Genomic DNA, 26,072 nt, shown 5'->3' with positions numbered 1-26,072 from the left:
CAATAAATAGAACTACAAAACTCCGTTTCCAAAAAATATGTTCACAACATATACACAGAACTGACATGCGCAGAAAGTGCGATAAAAAGAAGGCATTCATATGAAACAATTTGAAGTTCGGGGCGATTAAGAAGGTCGAAGAATAGTAGTGAAAGCATGTTGTCTGTAACATTGGGAATTTTATCTCGCCTTTAGCAATAAAAAGTAACACCAAATAGTTATAAAATGTTTAGCTGTTTAATAAAGTTTTTGTTTTCGCTTTCTTTGTTGTATAATTTCGTGCTGACGTCAGTCTTAATCGCTTGTTCGACTGCTTTGTGACATCTTCATGAAATTCCAGAAGCTGTGATAGTATTCTAAAAGGTGAAAAAAAAAATGATAATTAGTGATGATTTTTTATGTCAATGGGAGACTTTTCAAACTACATGTTATATCGCTATGGTGCCATAAAATTGCCTTTATCGTTCTTTTATTGTACAGTAATAAAATTGTGGAAAAGGTTTAACAGCCGACTTTTAAAGTATCTACCTGCAGCAGGTATGTTAAAATTTCCCCATCCTTCCTTTTCTATCATCATCTCCTTTTCTAACATCATTTTCTTCTGTTCCAATTGCATTTTCCACATGGAGAGTTTGCATTCAAGATTCTCTGTGCACATGTCGTATCGTGAGAATAAGTCGGGGTAAGTTTGCGATGATCCACTGGTTGTGATGTCGCTTCTTAATGCAGCTTTGCATTCAGTGAACTTTGTTGTTAGCATGGTAACGTTTTCGATTTTCGCAGTGATGTATTGGATTGCCTTCTTGAGTTTGTCAACATAGCAGGAACCTATGTTAAAAAGATAAGATGTTTAAGTGAATTCAGAGAGAATTGAGAGTTATTCACCTAAGTATATACTATCACATTTAAGTAATGCGCAAGAAGGAGTTTTTCAAGTTGAAAATAAAGGATATTTAAAAAAAATTACCTTCGAATTTGCGAATGATCTCATATTTGGTCCACTTGATGCATGGATATGTTGAATTAGGTAATTGGCATGAACATGTGTTGACGACTAAAATGAAAACATGCGCAAATAAATTAAGTACGTCTTTTCCTCAGAAACTTAATAAAAAAATAACAGAAAAATAGCATAAAGTAGCCTGAGTATAAAAAGATAATAAGTATACCTTGTTTCATGATGGTGACTTTAACCATTGCGTCTGGCGATGAAGACATTGAGGAACGTTTGACTCCTTTATCTGTTGCTCGTACGGTTAATGTGTACATCATAATTGTGGCTGCATCTACAGCTTTGGTCAATGTGATTTTTCCAGTGTTTGGATCAATTGTAAACGTACCGTCTGTATTACCAGCAACGATGGAATACATAATCATGCCATTGATTCCTGAATCTTGGTCTGTTGCTGTGACTGTGGTAACATATGTATTTGGTTGGGATCCGTCTGGTACTTTTACATCGTAATTGACTGGTGCAAACACCGGTTTATATTCATTAATGTCACAAACATTAACAGTGATGTCTGCTGTTGTGGAGAATGTACCATCTGAAATAGTAACTTTAAAAAGGTACTGTGCTTTTGTTTCAAAATCTAGAGGACCATCCAGCGTGATTTTACCAGTGTTATCAACAGCAAATGGTACTGGCACACTGGAAACGATTGTTGCTGTTATAGGATCATTATCTGGATCGAAGGTGTCCATTTGCCATACTTCGGAGCCCAGTGATGCATCTTCGCATATTTCCGCTGTGTTTGGAACTTGGATAACTGGTGCGTTGTCGTTGATATTGTTTATGCAAACAGTTGCGTTTGTGCGGACTGTGTGAATACCATCAGTAACGAAGATTCCGAAGAAGTATAAAGGCTGAGCAAATTCAAGATCAATAACTTTTGATGTTGTTACAACACCAGATTGAGGATCAATAACAAATGGAACAAATTGGGGTGCTAGGGAGTATATAAGATTGTCGTTATCTGCATCAGTAGCTAAAGCTGTAAGCACCACTGTACCAGCTGGTTGCTCTTCAGTTATGCAAACATCAAATGGTCCATTTGTAAAAACTGGAGGGGAAATTGCAGATATCATAACTACTTGAGGAACAGTTGCACTCAAAGCTGGAGAACCTTTGTCAGTGACAGTGATTTGAAGAGAATACATAGACGTGGTGCTGGCATCTAAAGCTCCATTGACAGTAATTTTACCAGTATTCTAAAAAATAGAGTTGTTCATTATTATACATTCAGAGGGTTGCTTGGTGATATATTTGGTGATATATTTAGTATCTGCAGTGCTCACGTTTCAAAATGTAAATATTTAAAATGTTAAATGTTAAAGATATTTACCATATCGATCTGGAATTTTCCATCAGCATTTCCACCAGTAATGGCATACATAATTTTACCATTATCTCCTGCGTCTTGATCATTAGCAACTACTGTGATAACATAGCTACCAACTGCGGCATCTTCTTTGATGGTGACAGGTCCTTGTGGTGTAATGGTTGGTTGGTGGTTTGATGGATTCACATTGATTACAAACCATTCCATAGCAGATAACGATGGTGAACCTTTGTCGCTGACCATCACCTTGATTTTATATTGTTTTGGGGTGGAAGTTGTTAACGATGAACTAACCGTAACTTTACCAGTATTCTAAATAAAACAAAAAAGAGTTTTATTTCCATAACATATTACTTAAAGAGATTTTGTAGTGGTGAGAATAATAGTTTGTACAAAAACCACTGCAATTTTTTTTTATTATAAACATTGTTTTATATTTTACCATATCAATTGTAAACATCCCTCCTTGATTTCCTTCGGTAATTTCATACATAAGCGTTCCAAATTGACCAAGATCTGTATCAACCGCTACTACAGTAAAGACTTCTTCCCCAACGTTCTTGTTATCAAGAATATCGAATGGACCATTTGGTGTAATCACAGGGGCTTGATTAACGTCAGTGATTTTTACAGTCACGTCAATTTCGACAACATTTGCAGGTGTTCCTTTGTCTGTAGCGGATACAACGAATTGGTACAAGCTTTTTGTGAGAATGTTCAATGGACCTGTCAAAGTTATTTCACCAGTATTCTGCAAAGTAGAAAAAAACATAAATTATCGGATAGAATTCTACGGGTTAGAAATATATATATATAATAATTATACATAGTTAAATCACATAAGTTATATTTAAATCTTCGTACCATATTAATTGAGAATGTAGTTCCAGCGTCGCCTCTTACAATGGCATACATAATCTCTCCATTTAAACCAGAGTCTTCATCAGTAGCTTTTACAGTCAAGATCACAGTTTGTTGCGCTGTTGTTTCTGGAATAGATACCATATATGTTTGCTTTTCAAATGTTGGACCATTATCATTGATATCAAGGATAGTGACGGTCACCATAGCGTCTGGATTGGAATACATTGGTGCATCTCCTTTGTCAGTTGCTCGAACAACTAGAGTGTATCCTGTCTTGTCTTCAAAGTTCAGTTCTTTTTTCAAGGAGATTTTTCCAGACATCTAAATAGAATATTATGTTAATGTAAAAAGTGTGGGGACATGAATAGGTCGCTATGCTAGTTGGAATACCCTACTGTATGTTGTGATAAACATAAGTGGAAACGTACCGCGTCAATTTCGAATTTACCATCGTCATTACCACTGATGATACTATACATAATTTCACCATTCTTGCCAGTGTCGGCATCTGTTGCAGTTACTGTTGTTACCATAGCTCCTACAGCAGTATCTTCTCTGAGTCTTGGTGTGTATTTTTCTGGGTTAAATATTGGTCTGTTGTTGTTTTCATCCGTCACCTGGATTTTTACCGTAGCTTCTCCGTAGTTTGCTGGAGTGCCTTTGTCTGTTGCTTTGACTGTGAGTGTATACCAACTTGTTGTGCTGAAGTCAAGACCGGCTTTCAAAGTTATCTGTCCATTCATCTAAAATTAGTTTAGGTATAGTAATGGTAAAAGTTTTTCAAACACGTTAAAAAAGCACAAATTTGTTCATAAGAAGTCCACTTACCATGTCAATTTCAAATTTTCCTTCGTCGTTTCCAGCGGTAATTGAGTACATGATTTCTTTGTTAACGCCAGAATCAGCGTCAGTTGCTGATACCTTAACGACAGGTGTACCAATAACAGCATTCTCCGAAATGGTCTTTGTGTATTCAAGTTGAGTGAAACCAGGGTTATTATCATTTACATCAGTTACTCTTATGACAAGCATGGCATCAGGTTGGGAGGATTTTGATGGGTTGCCTTTATCTGTAGCTCGAATGGTTAATTTGTACGATTTGACTGCCTCAAAATCCAACTCTCCGATGAGTGAAACCACACCAGTATTCTATATAAATTGGAAAAAAATAGAAATTCTCCTAGTAACATTAACTCTTTGCCTAGAAAGTTCCTTAGCTGGATATATGTAGAAGAACTGAACAAACGGTAAAAGAACATACCATATCAATACTAAATTTCTGTCCTCCATTACCACCGACAATAGCATACATAATCTTTCCACTGTCACCGGAATCTGCATCAGTAGCAGTTACAGTAGCGATGATGCCTGGTTGAGTTGATTCAGGTAGATCTACAGCTGGTACCGGTCCAAAAACTGGAGCATTGTCATTTTCGTCAGTAATCGCAATAGTCACTGTAGCATCCATTGGTCCAGAATGCTGAGCTGGCTGTCCTTTGTCTATTGCTCTTACAGTTAGCATGTATTTTGGGTTTTGTTCAAAGTCAAGTGAAGCAGCCACTGAGATGGCACCAGTGTTCTAAAAAAAATTGATGAGGAATTAATAATAAGCAATACAATTTCAAATTTTTTCTTATTTCTTGGTAACAAATTAGCAGTATTATCAAAAACTTTCAATTTACCTTGTTTATTTTGAAGTGGGAGAGTTCATTACCAGCGATAATCATATACATAACCATTCCATTATCACCAATGTCCATATCTGTTGCTTGCACTGTAACAACGACAGAATCAACTGGTTCAGATTCTGGGATGCTTATTTGATAATCTTTGCTCACCATGACTGGCTTGTTGTCATTCTTATCAGTGACCATTACGATCAGTGATTTCATTGTTGACAGGTTACCATCTGTGGCAGTCACCTTAATTACGTATTTGTCAGTAATCTCTCGATCTAATTTTCCTGTGGTTGTTATTACTCCTGTATTTGCATCAATAGTGAACGGTCCATTGGTATCAATACTGAATGTTATTGCATCGTTATCTTGATCAGTCGCAGTTACTGTAAACACAATCATTGGTGCGTCCATTTCTTCTCCGACTGATTCAGTATATGGAAGGTTAGTGATGACAGGAGCATGCTCATTTGCGTTGCTAACAATCACTTTCACAGTAGCGTCTGTACTGGATGTCATGGCTGGGGAGCCTCCATCAGTAGCTCTGATAACCAAAGTGTACATATTGATTGTTTCATGGTCAACTGAGCTTTTCAGAGTGATTTTACCGCTCAACTAAACCAAATAAAGTAAATTATATTCATGCCTTTTTTAAGAAACATTAACAGTGTTGCTTCGCAAACAAACTTTGTTTGAAATTACCTCGTCTATTTGGAAAACATCTCCCACATTTCCAGACACAATGGAGTATTTAATTTCTCCGTTACTTCCTGAATCAGAATCAGTTGCTGTTACCATTGCAACATCTCCACCAGTTGCTAAAGTTTCACTAATTGTTTCAGTGTAAGAATCAGGGTTGAACACTGGAGCGTTGTTGTTATCATCAGTCAGTATAATTTTCAGCATGAAATCATCAGGTCCTGTGTGTAGTGTGTTTTCCCCTTTATCTGTAGCTCTAATTTTTAATAGGTACATATTTTGGGTTTTAAAGTCCAGTACTTTGTTAACTTTAATTTTACCAGTTGCCTAAAAAAGATGTTAAAAGAAATTAAAAATTGTTTTACTTTGGTATGCATGTGTTTTTCACGTTTGGTTGATTCTTTGTTGACTTAAGACGTATTGTTGTCTACAAAATTAACATATAGATCTTAATATTATCAAAGTTAAATCAATAGGTACTTACTGGATCAATCATAAAATGTTTGTTTGGATCTCCACTTATAATTTCATATGTAACCATTCCAAATAGCCCTTGATCAGGATCAGTAGCTGTTACAGTATAAATAACTGTTTGTGGTTGCGTTGTCTCGGAAATTGTTTTAGTGTCTGATGTTGGTGTGAATTGAGGTTCTTCGTTGACATCTCCAATATTAATGGTGAGTACAAAATCTTTACCATCTGTGCTTAATGCCGGTGTACCCTTATCGGTTGCTCGAATGGTAAGTACATATGAAGTTTTTGTTTCAAAATCAACAGGGTTTTGTGACAAAAGAGTTCCAGTAACCTAAAGAAAAATAAAATATTTTTGGTACCAGGGTCTCAAACAGAATCACTTTTTACATCATCCTTCTTCTTAAAATTACTTCGTTTAAAATTAACATTTTGAAAAATCTCTACATACCGCATCAATTCTGAATTTTAAATCTTCATTTCCAGACACAATGGAATATACAAGCATGCCATTAACACCGCTATCTGGATCTTCTGCAGATACAATGTGGAGAGGTAGACCAACATTAGAGGATTCCAAAACAATTATAGTTTCTGATAATTGTGGAAACATTGGTTTTTCATTAACATCTTTGACGTGTATTGTTACCATAGCATTTGTTGTAGATGATCGAGGGCTAGCACCTTTGTCTGTAGCTTCTACTTTAAGTACGTACTGGTTTGTTGTTTCAAAATCTAATGCTTTGTTGACAGTTATTTTTCCTGTTGCCTAAAACATATACCATGTTTACATACAATTGTCTTCCTTTTTTGTAAACATTGAACACAGGCAAAGAAAAACTAGAGAATATTTTTAGTTTAGAAATAGTAATGAACTTACTGGGTCAATAGTGAATGCGTTGTCAATGTTTCCTTCAACAATAGAGTACATAATCATGCCGTTGTTGCCAGAATCCATATCAGTTGCAGAAACTGTTACAATTTCACTGTTGACGGGAATGTTTTCATCAACATATTTTTCATAGTTGGTGGGATCAAAGATTGGGTTGTTGTCATTTGCGTCAAGGACATTTATGGTAACAGGCGCGTCGGTTTTTAATCCACCTTCATCTTCGACAGTTACATCGAAGACGTATTGCTGTTGCATTTCAAAATTTAATGGCAATTGTGGTGGATTTAACGATTTCAGAGTAATAACGCCGTTAGAATCGATGCTGAATGGGATGCCATCTGGAATGCTGTATGTCAACACAGAATTAGCATCTTGGTCTGTTCCAATAACAGTTAATACTTGGTAGTCGACTGGTTCTGTTTCCAGCACAGACATAACGTATGAGGTTTGATCAAGCTTTGGTGCATGTTCGTTCTCATTTTTAATAGTGATTGTTACTTGTTTGTCAACAAATCGAACATTAGAACCTTTATCAGCAGCTCGGATGGTAATAGTGTATGATGTAACAGTCTCAAAATCCAAAACGCTTTTCAGTTTGAGTTCGCCTGTTGCCTAAAATCAAAGATGCAATATACTAGTTAATAATAGTGAAGCCTATAGGAATAAAACTCTGGTAGGTTACCATAAAAACATTTATTTACCGAGTCGATCTCAAAGATGCCTGGAACACTTTCTGAAGTTATCATGTACATAACATCTCGATTGGGCGATGTTCTATCCCCATCTGTTGCTTGGTATGTGGCAATTACAGTTGTAATCAAAGTATTCTCAGATAAATCGTTGATTTGAGATGGAGCAGAAACGAAGACTGGTGTCATATCATTAATATCGTTAACTGTAACTTTGACTGTAGTCTCGTCATACAAACCACCCTCATCTGTTACCTTAATTGTAAACATGAATTCATGCTTAACTTCTGAATCAAACGTTTGTGTTGCAGTTATTTTACCAGTGTCAGGATTTATTTGGAATGGCACGGAAGGAGTGACAATGGAGAAAGTTAGTTGATCTGTTGGTCCATCAGCATCTGTTGCAGTTACTGTTATAACCATCGGACTATTGACGTTTTCATCAACGCTCGCTGTATATGGAGCGCCAACGAATTGAGGTGCATTTAAATTGACATCCATGACGTTGATGTTAACAGTAATTGTGCTTGACAGTGAAGTTGGATTTGTTCCTTTGTCTTCAACTTTAATAATTAGCTGATATGAGTTCTTTACATTGTAGTTCAAGGCTCCTTTCAAAACCAAATTTCCATTCTAAAAATTTAAGTAAATTATAAGATGACTGAGTACGTTATTTTTTAATGTTGGTAAATCGACAAGGTAATTTTCTTTACCTGTTTAACTTCAAATTTACCATCCTCATTTCCAGATATTATCATAAACATAAATTGATTATTTGGTGATGTTTTATCCATATCTGATGCTGCCATGGTTGTAATAACATATTCAAGGGCAGCATTTTCTTTAACACTATATGAAACTGGTCCAGTGACAGAGAAGGTCGGTGTTTTGTCATTCACATCAGATAAAGTAATAACAACATCAGATGTTACAATGTGTGTTCCATCACTAACACTAACTTTAAAACCGTAAGACTCTTGTGTCTCTACGTCCAATGGACCGGTCACAGTTATTTGCCCTTAAGGAAAAAAAATCAACAATAAAGGTAATATCAAGAAGAATTTATTTCAATGAGAACAATTTTATAACTTAAAAAGGACCGTCACCACATAATAAAGGAGAACGGGTTTTTACCTGTAAGTGGATCGATACTGAATGGTAGTCCTGCTGGGATGGAATACATAAGTGCTTCTCCGTCATCGTCACTAGCAGAAACTTTCAACACATTTGCATTATTGGCAGTATTTTCAGGAATGGTCATTGCATAATTTGGAGCACTAAAGATAGGTTGGTTATCATTGATATTGTTTATTCCTATTGTGTATGTTGTTGTCGAAGAGAGTTGAGGATTGCCTTGATCTGTGATTTTTATGACCAAGGTATACTGTCTTGTTTGAGATTCAAAATCAAGCTCATTTGGTTTGTTAACAGTAATGACGCCGGTATTCTAAAAAATAAAATAACATAATATTAACGATCAGCTGTTTTGAATGCTTGATATAAATGACTGACAAATAAATGTTTATAAACTTACAGGGTTAATCGTAAAGGCGTTGTTTGTATTTCCACTTTCAATCATGTAAGAAAATTGATTGTTTGGAGATGTAGCATCATTGTCAGAACCTGACAGAGCAACTGATGCTGTGATAGCGGTTCCTTGAGCTGCATGCTCGTTTACATTTCCAGTATACGCTGTTTGACCAAAAACTGGTGTTTCATCATTGATGTCAGTTACAGTAATGGTAACTTCAGTTGAGACGGTACGTCCACCAGCTGTAGCTTCAACAGTCAATACATAAATAAACACAGCCCCTTCTCTGTCGATACTTCCGACACGTCGAATGATACCAGATGAGTCGATGGCAAATGGTGAGTTTCCTACAATGCTATAGGTGATTTGTGCATTTTCTGGATCATTTGCTGTAACTTGAACGATTTGATCAACGGTGTTGAAGTCTTCTGGAATTGATTGAGAGTGTGGTCCATCAATGGTGAGCGGCTCCACAACATTGGTTACTTGGATGTTTACAGTGACCGTGGAATACCTTTTTGGCTGTCCTTGGTCTTCAGCTTTAACAATTAATTGATAACTGTTCATTACTTCAAAATCAAATGCTTGATTTAACTTGATAAATCCGCTCGCCTAAATCAGTAAAAATTAAAAGTTTAAAGAAATGTTTCATATAAAACAATTATTACTTCGGTTAATTTGTTCAATGAAAGTGTAACTTACCGGGTCTACTGAAAATTTGCCTGCATTTCCGGATGTCATAGTGTAAGTGAGCATGCCATTAAGACCAGTGTCTAAATCAGTAGCTTGTAACTGATGTAAATTACCTAAAGGTTGATTTTCTGGGAAGGTAAGATCAATAACAGCGTTAGGAAAGGTTGGTTCATGATCATTAACATCGTTGACTGTGACTTGATAATTAACTGTCGAAGACATTTGAGGTTGTCCTTTATCAGTTACTTTAATAACAAGATTAAACACTTTTGTTGCAGATTCATAATCGATTGCCTCTGGTTTGTTAACAGAAACTGCACCATTAAGCTAAAGTTAAAATTACGTTAAAGAAATAATATAAATGCATTGTGTAAAACCTTTTTAATTCTGTTAGTTGAAGGAAAGACTAGTCGTGTGTTTCTGTATACTTATTAGCATATTTGTTAAATAATCATTCTTACCGGATTGATGGTGAAAGCATCTCCAGTGTTTCCACTCATAATACTAAACATGAAATCCTTGTTGGGAGATGTTGCATCACCGTCTGTTGCGCTGACGGCTTGAGTAGTGGCTACTAAGGTGCCTGTTGCTGCATTCTCCATTACAGAGCCGCTGTATGATGCAGCTCCGAATGCTGGTGTGTTATCATTGACATCAGTTACAGTGATGGTAACTTGAGTTGGAACAGTACTTCCTCCAGCTGAAGCCTCAACAGTTAATACATAAACAAACACAGCCCCTTCTCTGTCGATACTTCCGACACGTCGGATGACACCAGATGAGTCGATGGCAAATGGTGAGTTTTCGACAATGCTGTAGGTGATTTGTGCATTTTCTGGATCAGTTGCTGTAACTTTAACGATTTGATCAACTGTGTTGAAGTTTTCTGGAATTGATTGAGTATGTGGTCCATCAATGATAAGCGGCTCTTCAACATTACTGACTTGAATATTTATAGTGACTGTAGAGGATTTCCTAGGTTGTCCTTTGTCTTCAGCTTTAACAACAAGTTGGTAACTGTTCTTTACTTCAAAATCAAAAGATTTTAGCAATCTTAGGTATCCGGTGTCCTAAAAACAGAATTGTTACATAATTCGGCACATTCAAAACACTGGATTTTGAAGCAAATCAAAAAAAGGAATTCTGATTAAAAAATATTTTACCTTGTTTAAAGCAAAATGATCTACATCATCTCGTGTTATGATGGTATACTCCACTTCACCAGCCAATCCGATATCCAAGTCAGTAGCAACAAGCTGAAACAAGTCACCCAAAGCTTTGTTTTCTGGATACACACGATTTATTACAGCATCGGGGAATGTGGGAGTATTGTCGTTCAGATTGTTCAAAGTTATTCTGTATATAGCTGTAGAAGACAATGCTGGAGATCCTCTATCTGTAACTTGAATGACTAAATCGTAGATTTGTGTGCTTTGTTCAAAATCTAATGCTGCTTGATTATTAACAGAAACTACTCCAGTGTTCTAAAAATAATATAATTTTAATATTAAATATAAACGCATTTTCAAAATAGTTACTTTAATAATGTAAAAGCAAAATTACCTAAAAATAATTTAAAACGGAGAAGTGAATTACTACGAAAGGGGTAAATTCTGACTTACAGCATCAATTTTAAAGGCATCATTGGTATTTCCAGATATTATTGAAAACATAAACAAATGGTTGGGAGAGGTTGCATCATTATCGGTAGCACTGACTTCCACATCTACAATAACAGGCGCATGTTCTTCTGAGTTTTCGTCAATGTTACCAGTGTAAGTTCCTTGACCAAAAACTGGTGTTTCATCATTGACGTCAGTTACAGTAATGGTAACTTGAGTTGTAACTGTATGTCCACCAGCTGTAGCTTCAACTGTTAATACATATATAAACACAGCTCCTTCTCTGTCGATATTTCCGACACGTCGGATGACACCAGATGAGTCGATGGCAAATGGTGAGTTTCCTACAATGCTGTAGGTGATTTGTGCATTTTCTGGATCAGTTGCTGTAACTTGAACGATTTGATCAACGGTGTTAAAGTCTTCTGGAATCGATTGGGAATGTGGTCCATCAATGGTTAGACTTTCATCTGCATCAGTTACTTGGATGTTTACAGTGACTGTAGAGGATTGTTTTGGTTGTCCTTTGTCTTCAGCTTTTACAATCAGTTGATAACTGTTTGTGGTTTCAAAATCCAATGAATTCTCCAAAGTGATGTACCCTGAGATCTAAAAAATCAGTGCAAAGCAATGAAAATTTTTTTCGAAATTACATTTATTTTATTGATGGGTTAATTGATGTTACCAAGCAGAGATGAATGTAAATGAAACGTTAGGTACCTGATTAACAGCGAATTTTCCTTCTCCGTTTCCAGATTCAATGAAATATTCAAATTGACCATTAGTTCCAATATCAAGATCGCTTGCAACAAGTTGCTCAAGATTTCCCAAAGCTTGTGTTTCAGGATAGACCAAATTGACTACAGCATTTGGGAATGTCGGCGCGTTGTCATTTCTGTCTAACACTTTGATGTTAATGGTGATATCAACAGAGGTTTGCTGTGGGTTACCACCATCTTTTGCAACGGCTATTAACTGATATGTATCTCTCGTTTCTCGGTCAAGTACCCCAACAACAGTAACGCTACCAGATGATGCGTCAAGACTAAATTTACCATCATTGTTACCCGAATTAATAACATAGGTCAAAGCTGCATTAACGTCAATATCTGCATCACTTGCTGACACAACTTGAATCTCAGTTGGTGGGGAAAAGGAAACATCTTCATATACTTCAACATTGTATATAAGTTGAGCTGGGACTGGTGTATTATCATTCCTATCCAAAATATAGACAGTAACCTGGACGTCTTTTGTAAAGGCTGGTAAGTTTAGATCGGTAACTGTAACAATAAAGACGTATTTATCTTGGGTTTCGCGATCTAGTGGTCCAGTCACAACAACTTTTCCATCTGCATTTACGGTAAAAGGGAGGTTTGGTTGAGGCTGCAATGTGTACACTGGTAGGTTAAGAGCATCTCCAGTCAGTGGTATTGTGTGAATTTCAGTGTTTACTTGCGTGTCTTCATAAATGGATGTTTCCGTATCATCGACATCTGGTTCTCTTACAGTGACAACTAAAGGTACACGTAAAATTTATAATATGAAATGTAAATAAGAAAAAAAGTTTCATGAAGACTCTTAGTTGGACATAAAAAATTTGAAATGAGGACTTACTTTTACAGACAGCTTTTGTAACCTTCTTTAAAAATTCTTCGTCAGCAAGACCAGTGTATTTTGGAACAAAGTAATAGTTGTCAGAACCCGATGCCAATGATTTCGACTCAAGATTTCTATTTGGTGGTGCAACGTCATTCTCAATACCAATACTAACTATGCTGATATTTTTAGCGTGAATTCGTTCAGCGGTTGGAATAGGAGGTACGCCTCTGTTTGCAGCACCGTCATTTGTGATGACAATCAATTTGATAGCTCCAGGTCTAGCACCATTTGCTTCATCCTCCAGCATTTCTTCAGCTCTCAACAAGCCAGCATGGATGTTAGTAAACTCCTCGTTACCTCGAGTGAGTTGATTTGCAGCCGCACTGAAAGCATCATAACCGAAAGTGTTCAGATTGATTTCACGTGTTCCTGTTGTAGAATAACTGGCTACACCCAGTCGGACTTGATCCTCATTGATCTTAAACGTTCGGGCAAGATGAAGAGAAAATCCAACCAGAAATGGATAGTCTGCATCACCTACACTCCCAGATCTGTCCAGTACAAGCACTACATCCGCTTCACCGGTGCACACCTCAATTTGATTTGTAAGTTCTATAAAAAAATGAAATTTTTATGACTCAAGTTAATTGAATTTTTATATTTTTGAAAAAAAACTCGCAGATAAAAGTGTTTCGGGGCATTGTGGGATTTGAAGTACTACCTTATGGTTACGTTACCTTTATCGGATTGTTCTTATGGTATGTTTTTTATATATCATACTATATTTGTAAACTTGTAAAAGTTGTTTACTGGTGTTTTTGTTTTTTTTGTTTGCACATTTTTAATTGGTCGGCTGGTAAATTGACAAATATTGATACGTTCGGATGTCATTAAATCTGAATCGACGCCAAAACAGAATTTAGTAATCTTTTTGATCAGAACAACAGAAAGATTCTTGAACTGATTATACATATTACGTAACGTGGCTATTTTTAGAAATCAAAATGGTAGGCGAAAGTCGGATTATGTTGAACCAAGCATATTTTATGGATTGGCCACAAAACAATTGTCGAAAAAAAAATGATGAATTTGTTCATGTTCTTTTTGTTTTCTATTTGCATAATTTGTTTACTGTGGATGATTGACAACAAGGATAATTTTCACAACACGGGTTGCCTGTTCGCTAATTGCGTCATTCAATTTAAATTACTATCTTATTAAGTAATTAACAATATCATTTTAATTAGATCCGTTCAAATAATCATGTTATCCGGGGTTACCATGAGAAGAATTAGAACTTGCCAAAAATCTTCCTTCTTTGTTTTTTATAACGGACGTCGAGGTGTATAATTTTATCCGTTTATAACAGTCTGGGTTCTAGCGGTCTAGAACGAGGTTGCACGCCTTATGTTTTTCTAAATATAGCTATAAAGCTAAAATATTTGTTTCTCTTAATAAACTTAAGGGTGTTAATTAAGAGTACAAAATTTCGGGACTTTTAAATGAACATCACAAAATTAATCACCATCGCATATTAAATACCTTAAAATAATCGCAAAATAACATCATGAAATTTTTTTTTGCGAAATGAAAAAAGTATGAATGAATGAGAAGATTTTGTTGCAGCCGCTAGATTATATGCCTTTTAAATCTGTTCACTAAGGCCACAGCTCCGACATAATATTTTCGTCTAAATTTCCTTCCTTCGTCTAAATGTGTTTAACTGTTAAACAATTTCAGCCAATCAAGTACGGTAATTTTTTCGCTTAGGGAATATGAATGTTTCATTTTTTATGTCCAATTTCCAACACTATTGGAAGCGCTAGTAGAAATTGAAACACCCATCCCAGCACTTTTAATTCTAGACAGTTTCGTAATATATTCGTTCAAAATAACAAACGTGTTACTTACGTGCGTAGTTTCCATTTATCGATAATATACCAGCTATCACGATAAATTCTAAAATTTTCATTTTTATTATCCAATCATTTACTATCTCATATAACTTAAAAAAAGTATGTTAAAAAATTATTATAAAATATATATTTTGTATATATATATAAGTCAAAATATGTGTACTCGATTTCTTCGTCTCTTCTTATGAATGTGCTCTCTCTGTGTGTGTACCCCCTCTTTATATCTTCAATTTAGCTTCGACTTAATGAGACTCATTTAAGAAGCTAAACAAAGAGTTACATAAATTTCATTTATGACAGGATACAATCATTAGTTGCAGAATAATTTAATGAGGTTATAACGAAACAAAGGGATGTAATAAAATATTACATAACAGATCTGCATCAACTTCATTCCATTTAAAGAAACGTCATCTGAGTTGCTAGGAGGGTGTTTTTGTTATTTTCAGTTGGTATTGATAAACTTTTTTGTAACTTAGAATCTAAAATGATTTGTAGGTTTTTTTGCCTAATTTTCAATGTTTAATTCCAAGTAAATTTTTTGCTTAAATTTAAATGCAACTTCCACTTGGGAGTTGCTCCAATTAAATTCTGCCTGTCCCTTAGACTAGTTGAGTAAATAAAAAATCCCACAGCATATTGCATTTTTACTCTCACATGCACTCTCAGTAGGATCTAGCCAACGCCCTTTTTCTTGTTTTGGATACACGTACGTAACTATACATTAGAAATTTTCAACCTATCCTTGACACATCTCACCATCACAAAAGCTATTTTGGGTCCTTCGGAATGAAACAATTATTGTTCATTAGCTGTGAGGTGTTGTTGTCATAAACAAGTGGAGAGTGAAAAATGTTTTTTATATTTTCATGTCTATGATTGTCGACAACTATTTTGTTTGGCACTGTTTTTTTTTAAATTTTTATCAACACGTACAAGATTTCCTTCATGTTTTATATAATTTCTACATTCTATTTTACCTTTCCTCTGTTTGACATAAATGCCAATGTATGGAACACAGTTGATAATTTACAAGTAAATATTCCAATAATCATTTATTTCATTTTTTGGAGTATTATTGCATGTTTTTATAACATACTTGTAAAATCACTTTTTTTTTAAAATGTGTTTTATTAAATTAGGTTCGATTTTAGATTCCGTTGTTTATCCTGGTCATTTTATTGGGCAGGTATATTCGATTACAAATGTGAATTTTCATTACTCCTTTGTTTTGCCATGAAAATGTTTCAACCCAATTATAGCAGATTTCTCATTTGCGATTCAACTTTAATTCATTAGGCAGTAGGAAGTGGTTTAAGTAAAAATATAATTACCCATGTCCAAATAAGGAATTAAAATGGCCGTGGTTCTATTTGAATCGGAATGAAGTCAAATCTAAGTAGTATAAAAGTTCACCGTGTAAAGAATTCACTTTGTGAACAATATTCTTTTTTCTTTGACATAAATCTTTTCAAGAAATAATTGGGCAAGAATTTTTAGCATGTCTTGGCGAACGAATCAAGTTATGAAGCCTTCATTATGTTGCTAGGTCGTTGTCTTAAGTGTCACCACTCGCCTTTAAGGTCTATCACATAAACAGGAAGAAATTAAAATTATCTAGTCACTCAAAAAACAATTTAACTGCTGCAATCTACGTATTCTACATTTTAAAAGTCCTGACCTTGGCTTAAAAATAAGTTTAATAGGTATTTGGGCTGTAAAACCGGCTGACTACACATTTCCTCAAGCAAGCATAATTTCATGTTGGTGAATTTATTTTGCTGGGATGATTTTTCTATTTGGCAAATGGTTCAATGTAGTTTGCCTGTTTTTTATAACCTGCTTAGAAATTTGCTACACTTGGCACTTTGTCACATGAATTTTTTTTTTAAATTTTGTTTGTCATGATCGTATATCATTTGAACAAAAAATACCACGGATGAAAGCATACTTGTTTATCCCGAAGGTGCAAAAATGACTTACGTTTTGGCGTCATAGCAGTTTTAAAAAAATTCTCAGGATTTTTTGACCTAAGATTCAGGAATACGTTTTCGTATGGCATAGGGGAATGTCTTTTAGGACATAAAAATAATCGAATTGCCGGTGTAGACTGACAGTTTGCAGGAATACGTTTTAACTGAATTTCCTTCGTCATCGGTATATTTTGTGTTTGAACAAAATCCAATCATATTTGTCACTACTCTAAACATTGTCATTGCTTTGAAAATGCAAACAAAACTATATGTTGGCTAAGCTTGCATACCTCTCGGTTTTCTTCATGCACTGTCGCTGAGAAATTCAGGTGTAATCATTAGCCAGTCTCGTTCCTAGGGTTTTTTGCCTTTTCGATAGGAAGAAATTAAAGAACCCTGGGGACGAGGGTGCTTATTAGCAATAATTTTAATTATAAAAATTAGCACAAAATATTAATTGCGAAGCACCTTTGAGTTTCTTGCACAGCATTATGATGTCATATTTATATATAAAATTGCAATCGTGTATAAAACGTCCTTGACTGAGATTTGATAAGTTAGCAAAGAGGAAAAAAATTGGCATAAAATTTAGAAAACCGTTAACAAGAATTCGGTTTGTTTTAATATTGCTGTAAACTGGCATTTTAAAGTATTATTATGAAATTTGACAAGATCTAGCTGTGGCCGATTTGTTTTTGATTTCACAATAACGTTTCATCTTTCTTTGACTTGTGATTTGCTGAAGTTAAATACTGTTATATATATACATCTATTATATTTTCTTTTAAAACTTTTTCCAATTCTTAAATGTTTTTAACTACTTAAATCTACTTGTTTTCTCCAAGTTTTTCATCTCTAGCAATGAAGACGTAAGGGTTAATCAAATATATTTTAATTATTTGCCATTGTAACCACAGTATGATTGGTTAATAAAATTAAAAAATAAAGAAAAGTAAATCAAGAAAAAATAAATGAATAAAAAATAAATAACTTTCTTTAGCGAAATAAAATGACGTTAAATGAAGTTAAAATAATATTATTGGTTAGAAGAAACGATGAATACAAAAATAAAAAATAAAAATATTTTATACAAAAAAACAACTACGACAAGGTTTGGTCAAAGATTTCGCGAAATATTTTTGATTTGCTACGTTAGGGACACTTCTCAGATAAGTTGTTTACATGAAGATGACTGACCAAATTAAAATTAACTATAATGACCAGATTGTGAAAAACATTGTCCAAATTTTGCTAAGGAAGTGGTTTTATGTTATCATAAAAATTTTCTTTTATCTTTAACCTGAGTCACTTATCAACAAAAGTCGTTAATAGAGTCATTGTGTTAGAATTTCCCACCGCTTCTTCGAAATAGACTCGCAATGGAATGATAACAAATTCGGTGTCAACTATAAAATACATTCTGAAAAATATTCAAATATTTTTGAACATGTAGAATATCCTAGTAGCAAATTTCTTTACTTGTTTTATAGTGTATACTATATTTTTATTAATTTTCTCGACAGATTTTACACTTTTAACTTATTCTAACTTTGGGAATTTTAATTCAAGAAATATATAAATAAACAAATTGATATTTCGCGCCATTTCAATGATGCGCCAATGTCTTCAAAAACGTACAACAAATTTCCATTCATTTAACGGACGTTGAATTTGCAAGCAAGTTCAGTATCAGCTTGGTAGGTCCTTCGAGATATCAGATAACTCTTTTTACACGTGCTAAATTAAATACAGAAGTCAATGCTGAGGTCAGGTTTTTATTTTATGCAAGCCAAACAAATTTCGAAATGCTGGATTTATCATTTCGCCGAGTAAATCGTTAATCTTTTATTCTCAACTTCTTCTTGTTCTCTCATTGGAAATATTCACTTCTTCACCAACCAGTGAATTTATATCAATAACAAAATCATCACACAGGCGGATATGGGAATCCTCTTTTTAATTAGGGGAAATTTCATCCAATGAGTTGGCAGACGCTTAATGGTGCACGCAGTTCATTATTCTTATTGGTTCGTATCAAAAACGTGCTTTTTTCGCTGTACCTATTATCTTGCAAACTAAGGAAAAGTTTACATTTTATTTCCTGTGGTCGCTTTGTTTTGAATGCGTTGTAAAGTTTCCGTCATTATTATTAAGAATAGCAGGAAATATTTCCTGTTTAAACCTGTCAAAGCCAATAATGTATTACACGAAATTAACATAGCATTTTGTGGTTCCATTGGTTTCACCACCCTAACTGTAACAGCTAATTATTTATAGAAATAAGTGAGTTCATAATTGTGTCTTGATTACCACTAACTATCTACATGAATGTATTTTCAAGTTCCTCTGTAGGTTCATGAAATTTCGTGATCATTACTTGAAGTTTTTACGACTTCCAAATCCTCTTACTAATAGCGGAGGGAAATCGAAATTTTGGGTAATGTTAAGCAATCGTGGTGTATTTATATCTTTCATTCATGAAATATAAACAAACGGGGACAATAAGAAGTTTTATTATATCTTTACCTCATCCAGGAAATTAAATTTTGAATAACAAGTTCTCTGGTGGTATTAACTGCAACGAATAGAAATTGACAATTCTCGTGAAGTATACTGAAAGAAGTTCAGGTAATATTATAAAGAAACATTTATAATCATGGATTTACTCAACCTCGATCCCAGGGCATGTAGCGTTTTTTTGGTATGAGGATGAAACGCGTACGAGTTTCATCTTCATATCAAAAAACGCTACAGGCCCTGGGATCGAGGTTGTGGTTTATTTGAAATAAATCGATCAATACAGTAATACTTGTACACAGCGGATATGCTTTATAAACGGATATATGTACAAAGCGGATTCATCCCCCGTTTACGGTTAAGCCCTATAAAATAATTTCTACATACACCTGTACATAAACACAACCTCGAACCCAAGGCCTGTAGCGTTTTTTGATATGAAGATGAAACGCGTACGACGTTTATCATATCAAAAAACGCTACAGCCCCTGGGTTCGAGGTTCTACATAAACGCAAACCTGTTCATTGCACACACTATGTCCGATATTTAAACAAATATATAAAATGTTGCATATATTTCTTTCATATTCATGATCGTTAATATTCGTTTAATTCTTCTTTTTGGAAAAAAAATGTCCTTTTGGGGCGTAACAATTTTATTCATTAAATTTTTAGGAACACCTTTTCGAACTGCTGGATTCAAAGAGGCATGGCTAAGCAAAAAAACGTAATATATAATTCATCAGAAAAGAAGTAAAACAGCTTTTAAGGGGCTACGGAACAGCTGTTGGTTTTCGATTTTAGTGACTTACACGAAAGTGTAAGTCACTAAAGTCGCTAAAGGCGGCGAAAAACAAACTGGCTATTTTTCCGACATGTATGTAATTTACAGACTCGAATTTTTATTTTCTCCAGCCTTGGTCATGTTTTCATCCAGAATGAGTCTCGCTGAAATATTTCTTTGTAATATACTTTTCGGAAAAAAATATTGAACTAGCGAGCAAAGTGCGCTGGTCTGTTCATTGCGCAAAACGCGTTTGCCGCATTTTATGTGCGTGGGATATACGGAATGTGAGCATTTGAACCGGTTCGTATGCCTTTAATGTGTTTAAAATGATCAAAAAAAATCGGATCTCTTGATTTTTTTTAGTTTGCCTTACAATGTTCTTTCTCTCTTTCTTCTTTAAGGAAAAACTTAAAGTCATACTTTGCACCCCCAAAAACATAAAAAATGACATATCAAAAACTCGCAAATCACGTCGTTAAAATGAAATTGTGGTTTCCTGATCTACAACTGCCTTTTTAGAAAAAATAATTTATATAAGAAGAAATTTATCGTACGCCGTCCGTTAATATCGGTAATTAAGATGGCTAGATTGGTTTTCTTTGGCGGGTTAATCAAGCTAAATAATTATAATTACAAGACCGTAATTATGATAATTATGATCTCGTTTAATCAGTCTCTTTATTAACAGCCGATTAATCGAAAAAGTTGATAAGCGATACCGAGATAATTTTTAAGTTTTTTTTTAAATGCTCTTTCTTATCAACAGATATTTTTTATGTCTATAAATGATGGTTTTAATATTGTAACCGAAGTCTTATCAGTATGGGAGAATGACATTGTGTTTTTCAATATAGAGACTTAAAAAGGAGTCGCACCCCAACTTGCTCTACATTTGCATAACTAACTGTACATTATTGATTTGATTTTAAATTTATAGTTTATGGATGCTTTTCAAATTTAAATGTCTCAAAGGCGTGTTGTAGCAGTAAAAGTTTCTCAATATCGGTAGGAGTTACTCGCTGTCGGTAGAAAATTTCATTATGCTAATTTTATTGTGTGTACACACGTAAGTAAAAATTCTGATACGAAGAATAAGCACGTGGACTTTAAAATCGTGTATATTACAGATATCATTTTCGAGCTGTAGATTGACAAATAAAATTGGTAAAAACAAAATCAATATCTCCCAACTTTGTACCCAGTGCTTTCAGTTATCTATCCCATCTATGAAACAGTGATCCTATCTAACGCACTTTAAAAGTACTAAGTACAAGGTATGCGTGTATTACTCACTGCTATGAATATACTAATTTTTCTAAACTATTATTTTCCTGAAACAGTTTAACTTATCCTTCCGTCATAGCAAACAATGTTGTTGTGTTTGTCGGCAAAAATTGGTCTGTAATGCTATCTGTCAGCAAAAACGATAACGAGCAGATTCCTGCCTTCGGGGTTTTGGAATATTATCTTAAGTTTTCTTTTGAACTTCCAAAGCATGCTTGACAACGTTATTTTTTATTGACATGCTGATTTCTAGTGACAAAGAAATATTTCTTTTTTAAACTTTAGCCTATTAATTTTGCGAATTTCGTTCAAAATTTTCACGAAAGTTTATTGTGTGCATTAATTAGTTCTAATCAATAAACGTCACCAGAATAATACTATGATCCTAAACTAATCGTTGCTGTGATTTGAATGGTATTTAAATCGACAGCTTTTAGCGTTACACATGCACATTACCCAAACCGCCATTTTTAGTTTACGCAACGTTCTCCACTATAAAAAATATGTTACGTGTTTATCATTTTTTGTTTACATTATGACGCAAATAAATAAATAAAACTAGCGTTGTCAAGGTAACGAACATGTCACTGCACGCTAACGTCGTTGTTGGTTGTTTGTGGTTGATATATCATAGGGTTGTCCCGTCATGACGTTATGCCATAAAAATTCTTCATGTTATGTTATTTAAAATTGTTTTTTAATAATTATTATAATTATAAAAACGAGTAGGCATTTTAATTTGAGCTGTATTGATCTAAAAAAGTTTCTGTGATTTTAAACAGCATGGTGACATGGTGAAGATATTTTAAATGAAATAATTAAAAGAATAATCACTAAATTAATAGATAAACATAACACAAAAATTAAAATTAAATATCTTTATATATTGTACTCCAATTTTCGACCAATTACAGTTTACAAATTTTCACGAAAATACTTCCAAACACGATATATATTTCCTATGTAAGAGCAGATGAAAAAGAGGAACGAACTTTGTTTCACACTTCGAACAATTGCAAACGAGGTTCATCAACACCTTCAGGAATATCGCCATGTTTCTCACGTTACCTTTATTTCCACAGGAAGTTAGAGAAACATTTAAAACTCGCCAAAAAAGTTCAGTGAAGATTACAAACAAATAAAAACTACACAAAACAAGTTCGTTTTTAATAAAAATTACAACATCATGATGAAGTGTTTTGTATTCTTTTTCTGTGTTTACATCACAGGTAAGAAATATTTTTCGATTTTAAAAATGCAGTTGATATAGTCTTTTGTGATGTTGAAGGAGACATATTTTACAATCCAAGATTTCAAATCCTTGTTGGTTTGCATTGAACCTGGATCAGAGAATGTACAATAGAAGCATATTTAGTTGATAATGTTTGCAAAAAACACCAGTGCATCTTATAAACATCTATGATCAGGCATTAATTTTCTTCTAATCTTTCTTCGCTCTGTTTTAGTCATCTTGGCAAGAGTTCCCATAGATGGTAAGTATTAACTGCGATTTTTTTGTAAACTTAACCTCCGTGTTTTTAGTCGGATTATTTCCATAAACGATGATACGAATCCGCTTCACGCTTCATGTTCGTTGCAAAAGATATTTTTTTACCCATGAGATAACCTAAAAGAATATCCTTTAGGGTATTTGCCTAACAATTTTAACAATTGTCTAAAGGTGCCCAGTTTGGAAAATGAGCAAGTTCTAAGCGAATTATTTCTTGTTGAAATGATTATTGAAATTTTTAGAGCATTTTAAACAAAATCATTATCGCAAAAAGTAATTCTTTGTACATAGTCGTTAACTAGGTCGGCTGTTTATGTGGGACTTCTGGCAAGTAACAAAACTAACAAATAATATCAAATATGAGATTTAAGGAGTCATATTCCATTTTTTGAACTCTGGTTTTATTTAAAAATAGAGACAACAAATTATATAGATGATACAACTGATATGAAGTATCCAACACACGAACAAGAAATGCGTGAAATTGATCAACCAGGAATATTGTTTAGAAGAGAATATGATGACGACATGGATGACCTGCCGCAATTTGCATGAAAACAAATGAAAAAAGAAGGGCTTGTAAAATATATATTCTATAAATAAGACATGATAAATAAATAAATATTCTATAATTTTTGTCCTTTTTATTTCTTATCTAATTCATCTTAACCGCCCCAAGTGAGTTTTACTTTACCTAAAATAATAAAACTCACGTAAAGTAAACAGACACACACTGCGGGCCGAAGGATTTAAACCGCTTGGATTTCACTTTAATTTTCATATTATTTTTCATATTATTATTACGTATTATTATATAAGATAGCAGATTTTTAAAATCGTTCATGAGTTGTGAGTTATCAAAGACGGATTTGAATTGTTGAAGCCTTTTTCAGCGCAAGCTCGTTCCGAAGGTATTTTATTTTTACATTCAAAAAGTTAACGAACACAGTCATTGGTATGATATAAGCTCTATTTTTGACCAATACGAGAAGATATACATTTTTTCAAAAACATTTTATTCTCTAATATATGAAATTTCGAAACCCATTTACAACTAGTAGCGTTTATCAGCTCACGGGTTCACGTGTTTATATTATGCCCCACTCAACCGCGCTAAAAGTTTGTTTACATCACGTGATCTACTTTCTTTGCGCGTTAGAAAGCATGGGTATATATTACTCACTCGGCCTTAAATGGTGAGCTACACCCATTCATGCTACGAAAATATTCACATTTTTTAAAAGATATTGATATTTCCACCTATATTAAGCCCCTAGAGCGGCCCACGTTTATAAAACAGCAAAACAAACAGAATAATGATATCTAAGTTAATAGAAGAGTAAGACATGATATTCCATTTTCATCTATGTACCGCCCAAAGAGAATAAATGACAAAATGGATATTTTAATTTTTTAATTCCATGTGGTTATTCTATAATTATAAAAGAAAGTCATAATTTATTTTTGGCTTTCCGAGATTACAAACCCGGGGTCGTATATATTCTTATGCGTCTTATGGGCAAAATAAGGTGATACAGTAGACTCCCGATAGTTCGAAAACCGGTTAACTTTCTTGATACTTCCTTATAAAAACTACTTGTTAACTGGAACCACGGATAACTCGAACATTCGTTTTCTCGAAAATTTTTTGGTCCCCTTAAGTTAATTTCTTCGGATAACTCGAACTTTTTAGTGTCTAAGTAGAAAATAAATGTTCGAAAAATGAAAACTGGTATCTTGGAGGAAAGAATACGGAAGGAGAAACAACTCTTTTAAATCTATTGAAACACTGCGTGAGGTTCTAGCAGGTGTCTGTATAGAAACTTAATTTGAAATTTTGGCGGTTGTGTGACTAAATTATTCGTTAATAATAATTCGCAACTATGATTGGTTATAAAAACAATTACATAATTTGATGATGAATTTGATAATATTATCAAAACAAGAAGCCATATTGAAATCGGTAAAATTTCTTTTGTTTTTATGTTAACATAACTAGCGAAGAAGCACATGCTCGACACTTTTGTAAACAAAAAGAAAAATTTCTTTAGTTAGAATAAACATTAATCCAGCACACATTTTGTCGGCACTCGTCCGGCGCATATCTATCTATATTGTTTTTCATGATCAAAGTGGTATATTCAAGCCTGCAAAAATAGGTTAATATCATGGTTAAACGCTTATTTCCAAACGTATTGTTGAAGTTTTTAACAGCAATGTTTACCGTCTTATATTAGGCACACTTTCCATACAAATATCACGTGCCTGCAGTCAGATTTCAATAGAATAAGTTAGCCCCTATTAAAGGAGAATATGGAATTTGATCAATTTTTTGCGAAAAAGACTCGGTCGAGCACCTCACGCACTGATTCTTTTGAAATTAAAAACAATAGAAAATTCAATACATTTAAAGCGTACAGAAATAAAGTTGTTTCTCCTTCCGTATTCTTTCCTCCAAGCTGGTATGTAATGTAGCCAGAAATTTCGAAAAAGCTATTCTTAAATGGTTCTCTTTATAAAGTAGCCAAAATGTTTCTTTTGATGACAATATGATAATTGGCAAAAATTAAAACTGACACTGTTGTCAACTGTTTTGCAAAAGCCGAAATTTTAAAAGAAAAGCAATCCGAAGCCTTGCTGGATGCTGACGATCCCTTTAAAGATCTCCAAGAAGATTTGGATAAGCTTGCCGTCCACGCCCTAGAAGGAACCACCGCAAATACTGTCGTCTCTGCTGATGATGCTGTCATCAACACCGAGCCAGTAATGACTGATGGTGAGATCTTATCAGACGTCTTTGATGAAGAACATCCTGCAAAAAAAGACACAGATGATGATGCTTCAAATGAGCCAATTCGCCTGCAATCTTATGATGTGCGTCAAGCTCTGGAGTTACTCCGGGAGTGTGTTATTTTAGTGAAAATGGAGCCTGCCTTCATAAATACATCAACCTAATAAGTCGATTTGTTGAACAAGAACTAATAAGGCTAAGTCAAGCCGACAT

General features: G+C 34.2%; 1 protein-coding gene and 1 long non-coding RNA gene across 2 annotated transcripts; one reads left to right on the top strand and one right to left on the bottom strand.

Annotated features, from left to right (window-relative positions):
- On the bottom strand, positions 1-15,141 carry LOC130626170 (protocadherin Fat 4-like). The gene is made up of 26 exons (XM_057441275.1): positions 14,993-15,141; positions 13,097-13,693; positions 12,200-12,996; positions 11,480-12,088; positions 11,021-11,341; positions 10,319-10,927; positions 9,867-10,184; positions 9,168-9,776; positions 8,768-9,080; positions 8,347-8,651; positions 7,646-8,266; positions 6,933-7,556; positions 6,504-6,821; positions 6,066-6,386; positions 5,585-5,908; positions 4,889-5,497; positions 4,468-4,785; positions 4,035-4,355; positions 3,635-3,949; positions 3,207-3,527; positions 2,785-3,093; positions 2,346-2,654; positions 1,170-2,211; positions 968-1,054; positions 529-828; positions 1-356 (listed from the first exon to the last, which is right to left on the bottom strand). Exons 1-26 carry the CDS (start codon positions 15,051-15,053, stop codon positions 295-297), a joined length of 10,740 nt encoding a protein of 3,579 aa, XP_057297258.1. The 5' UTR covers positions 15,054-15,141; the 3' UTR covers positions 1-294.
- A 5,086-nt stretch (positions 15,142-20,227) lies between these two features.
- LOC130626186 (uncharacterized) lies at positions 20,228-23,690 on the top strand. Its single transcript, XR_008981818.1, has 3 exons — positions 20,228-22,787; positions 23,025-23,051; positions 23,484-23,690. It is a non-coding gene; the product is annotated as an uncharacterized LOC130626186 (long non-coding RNA).
- The last annotated feature ends 2,382 nt before the right edge of the window (positions 23,691-26,072 follow it).

This window comes from Hydractinia symbiolongicarpus, chromosome 14, assembly GCF_029227915.1.
Source record: "Hydractinia symbiolongicarpus strain clone_291-10 chromosome 14, HSymV2.1, whole genome shotgun sequence".
Classification (NCBI taxonomy): domain Eukaryota; kingdom Metazoa; phylum Cnidaria; class Hydrozoa; order Anthoathecata; family Hydractiniidae; genus Hydractinia; species Hydractinia symbiolongicarpus.
The sequence above is the reverse complement of the archived record's forward strand: the minus strand, read 5'-3'. Positions and strand labels throughout refer to the sequence as shown.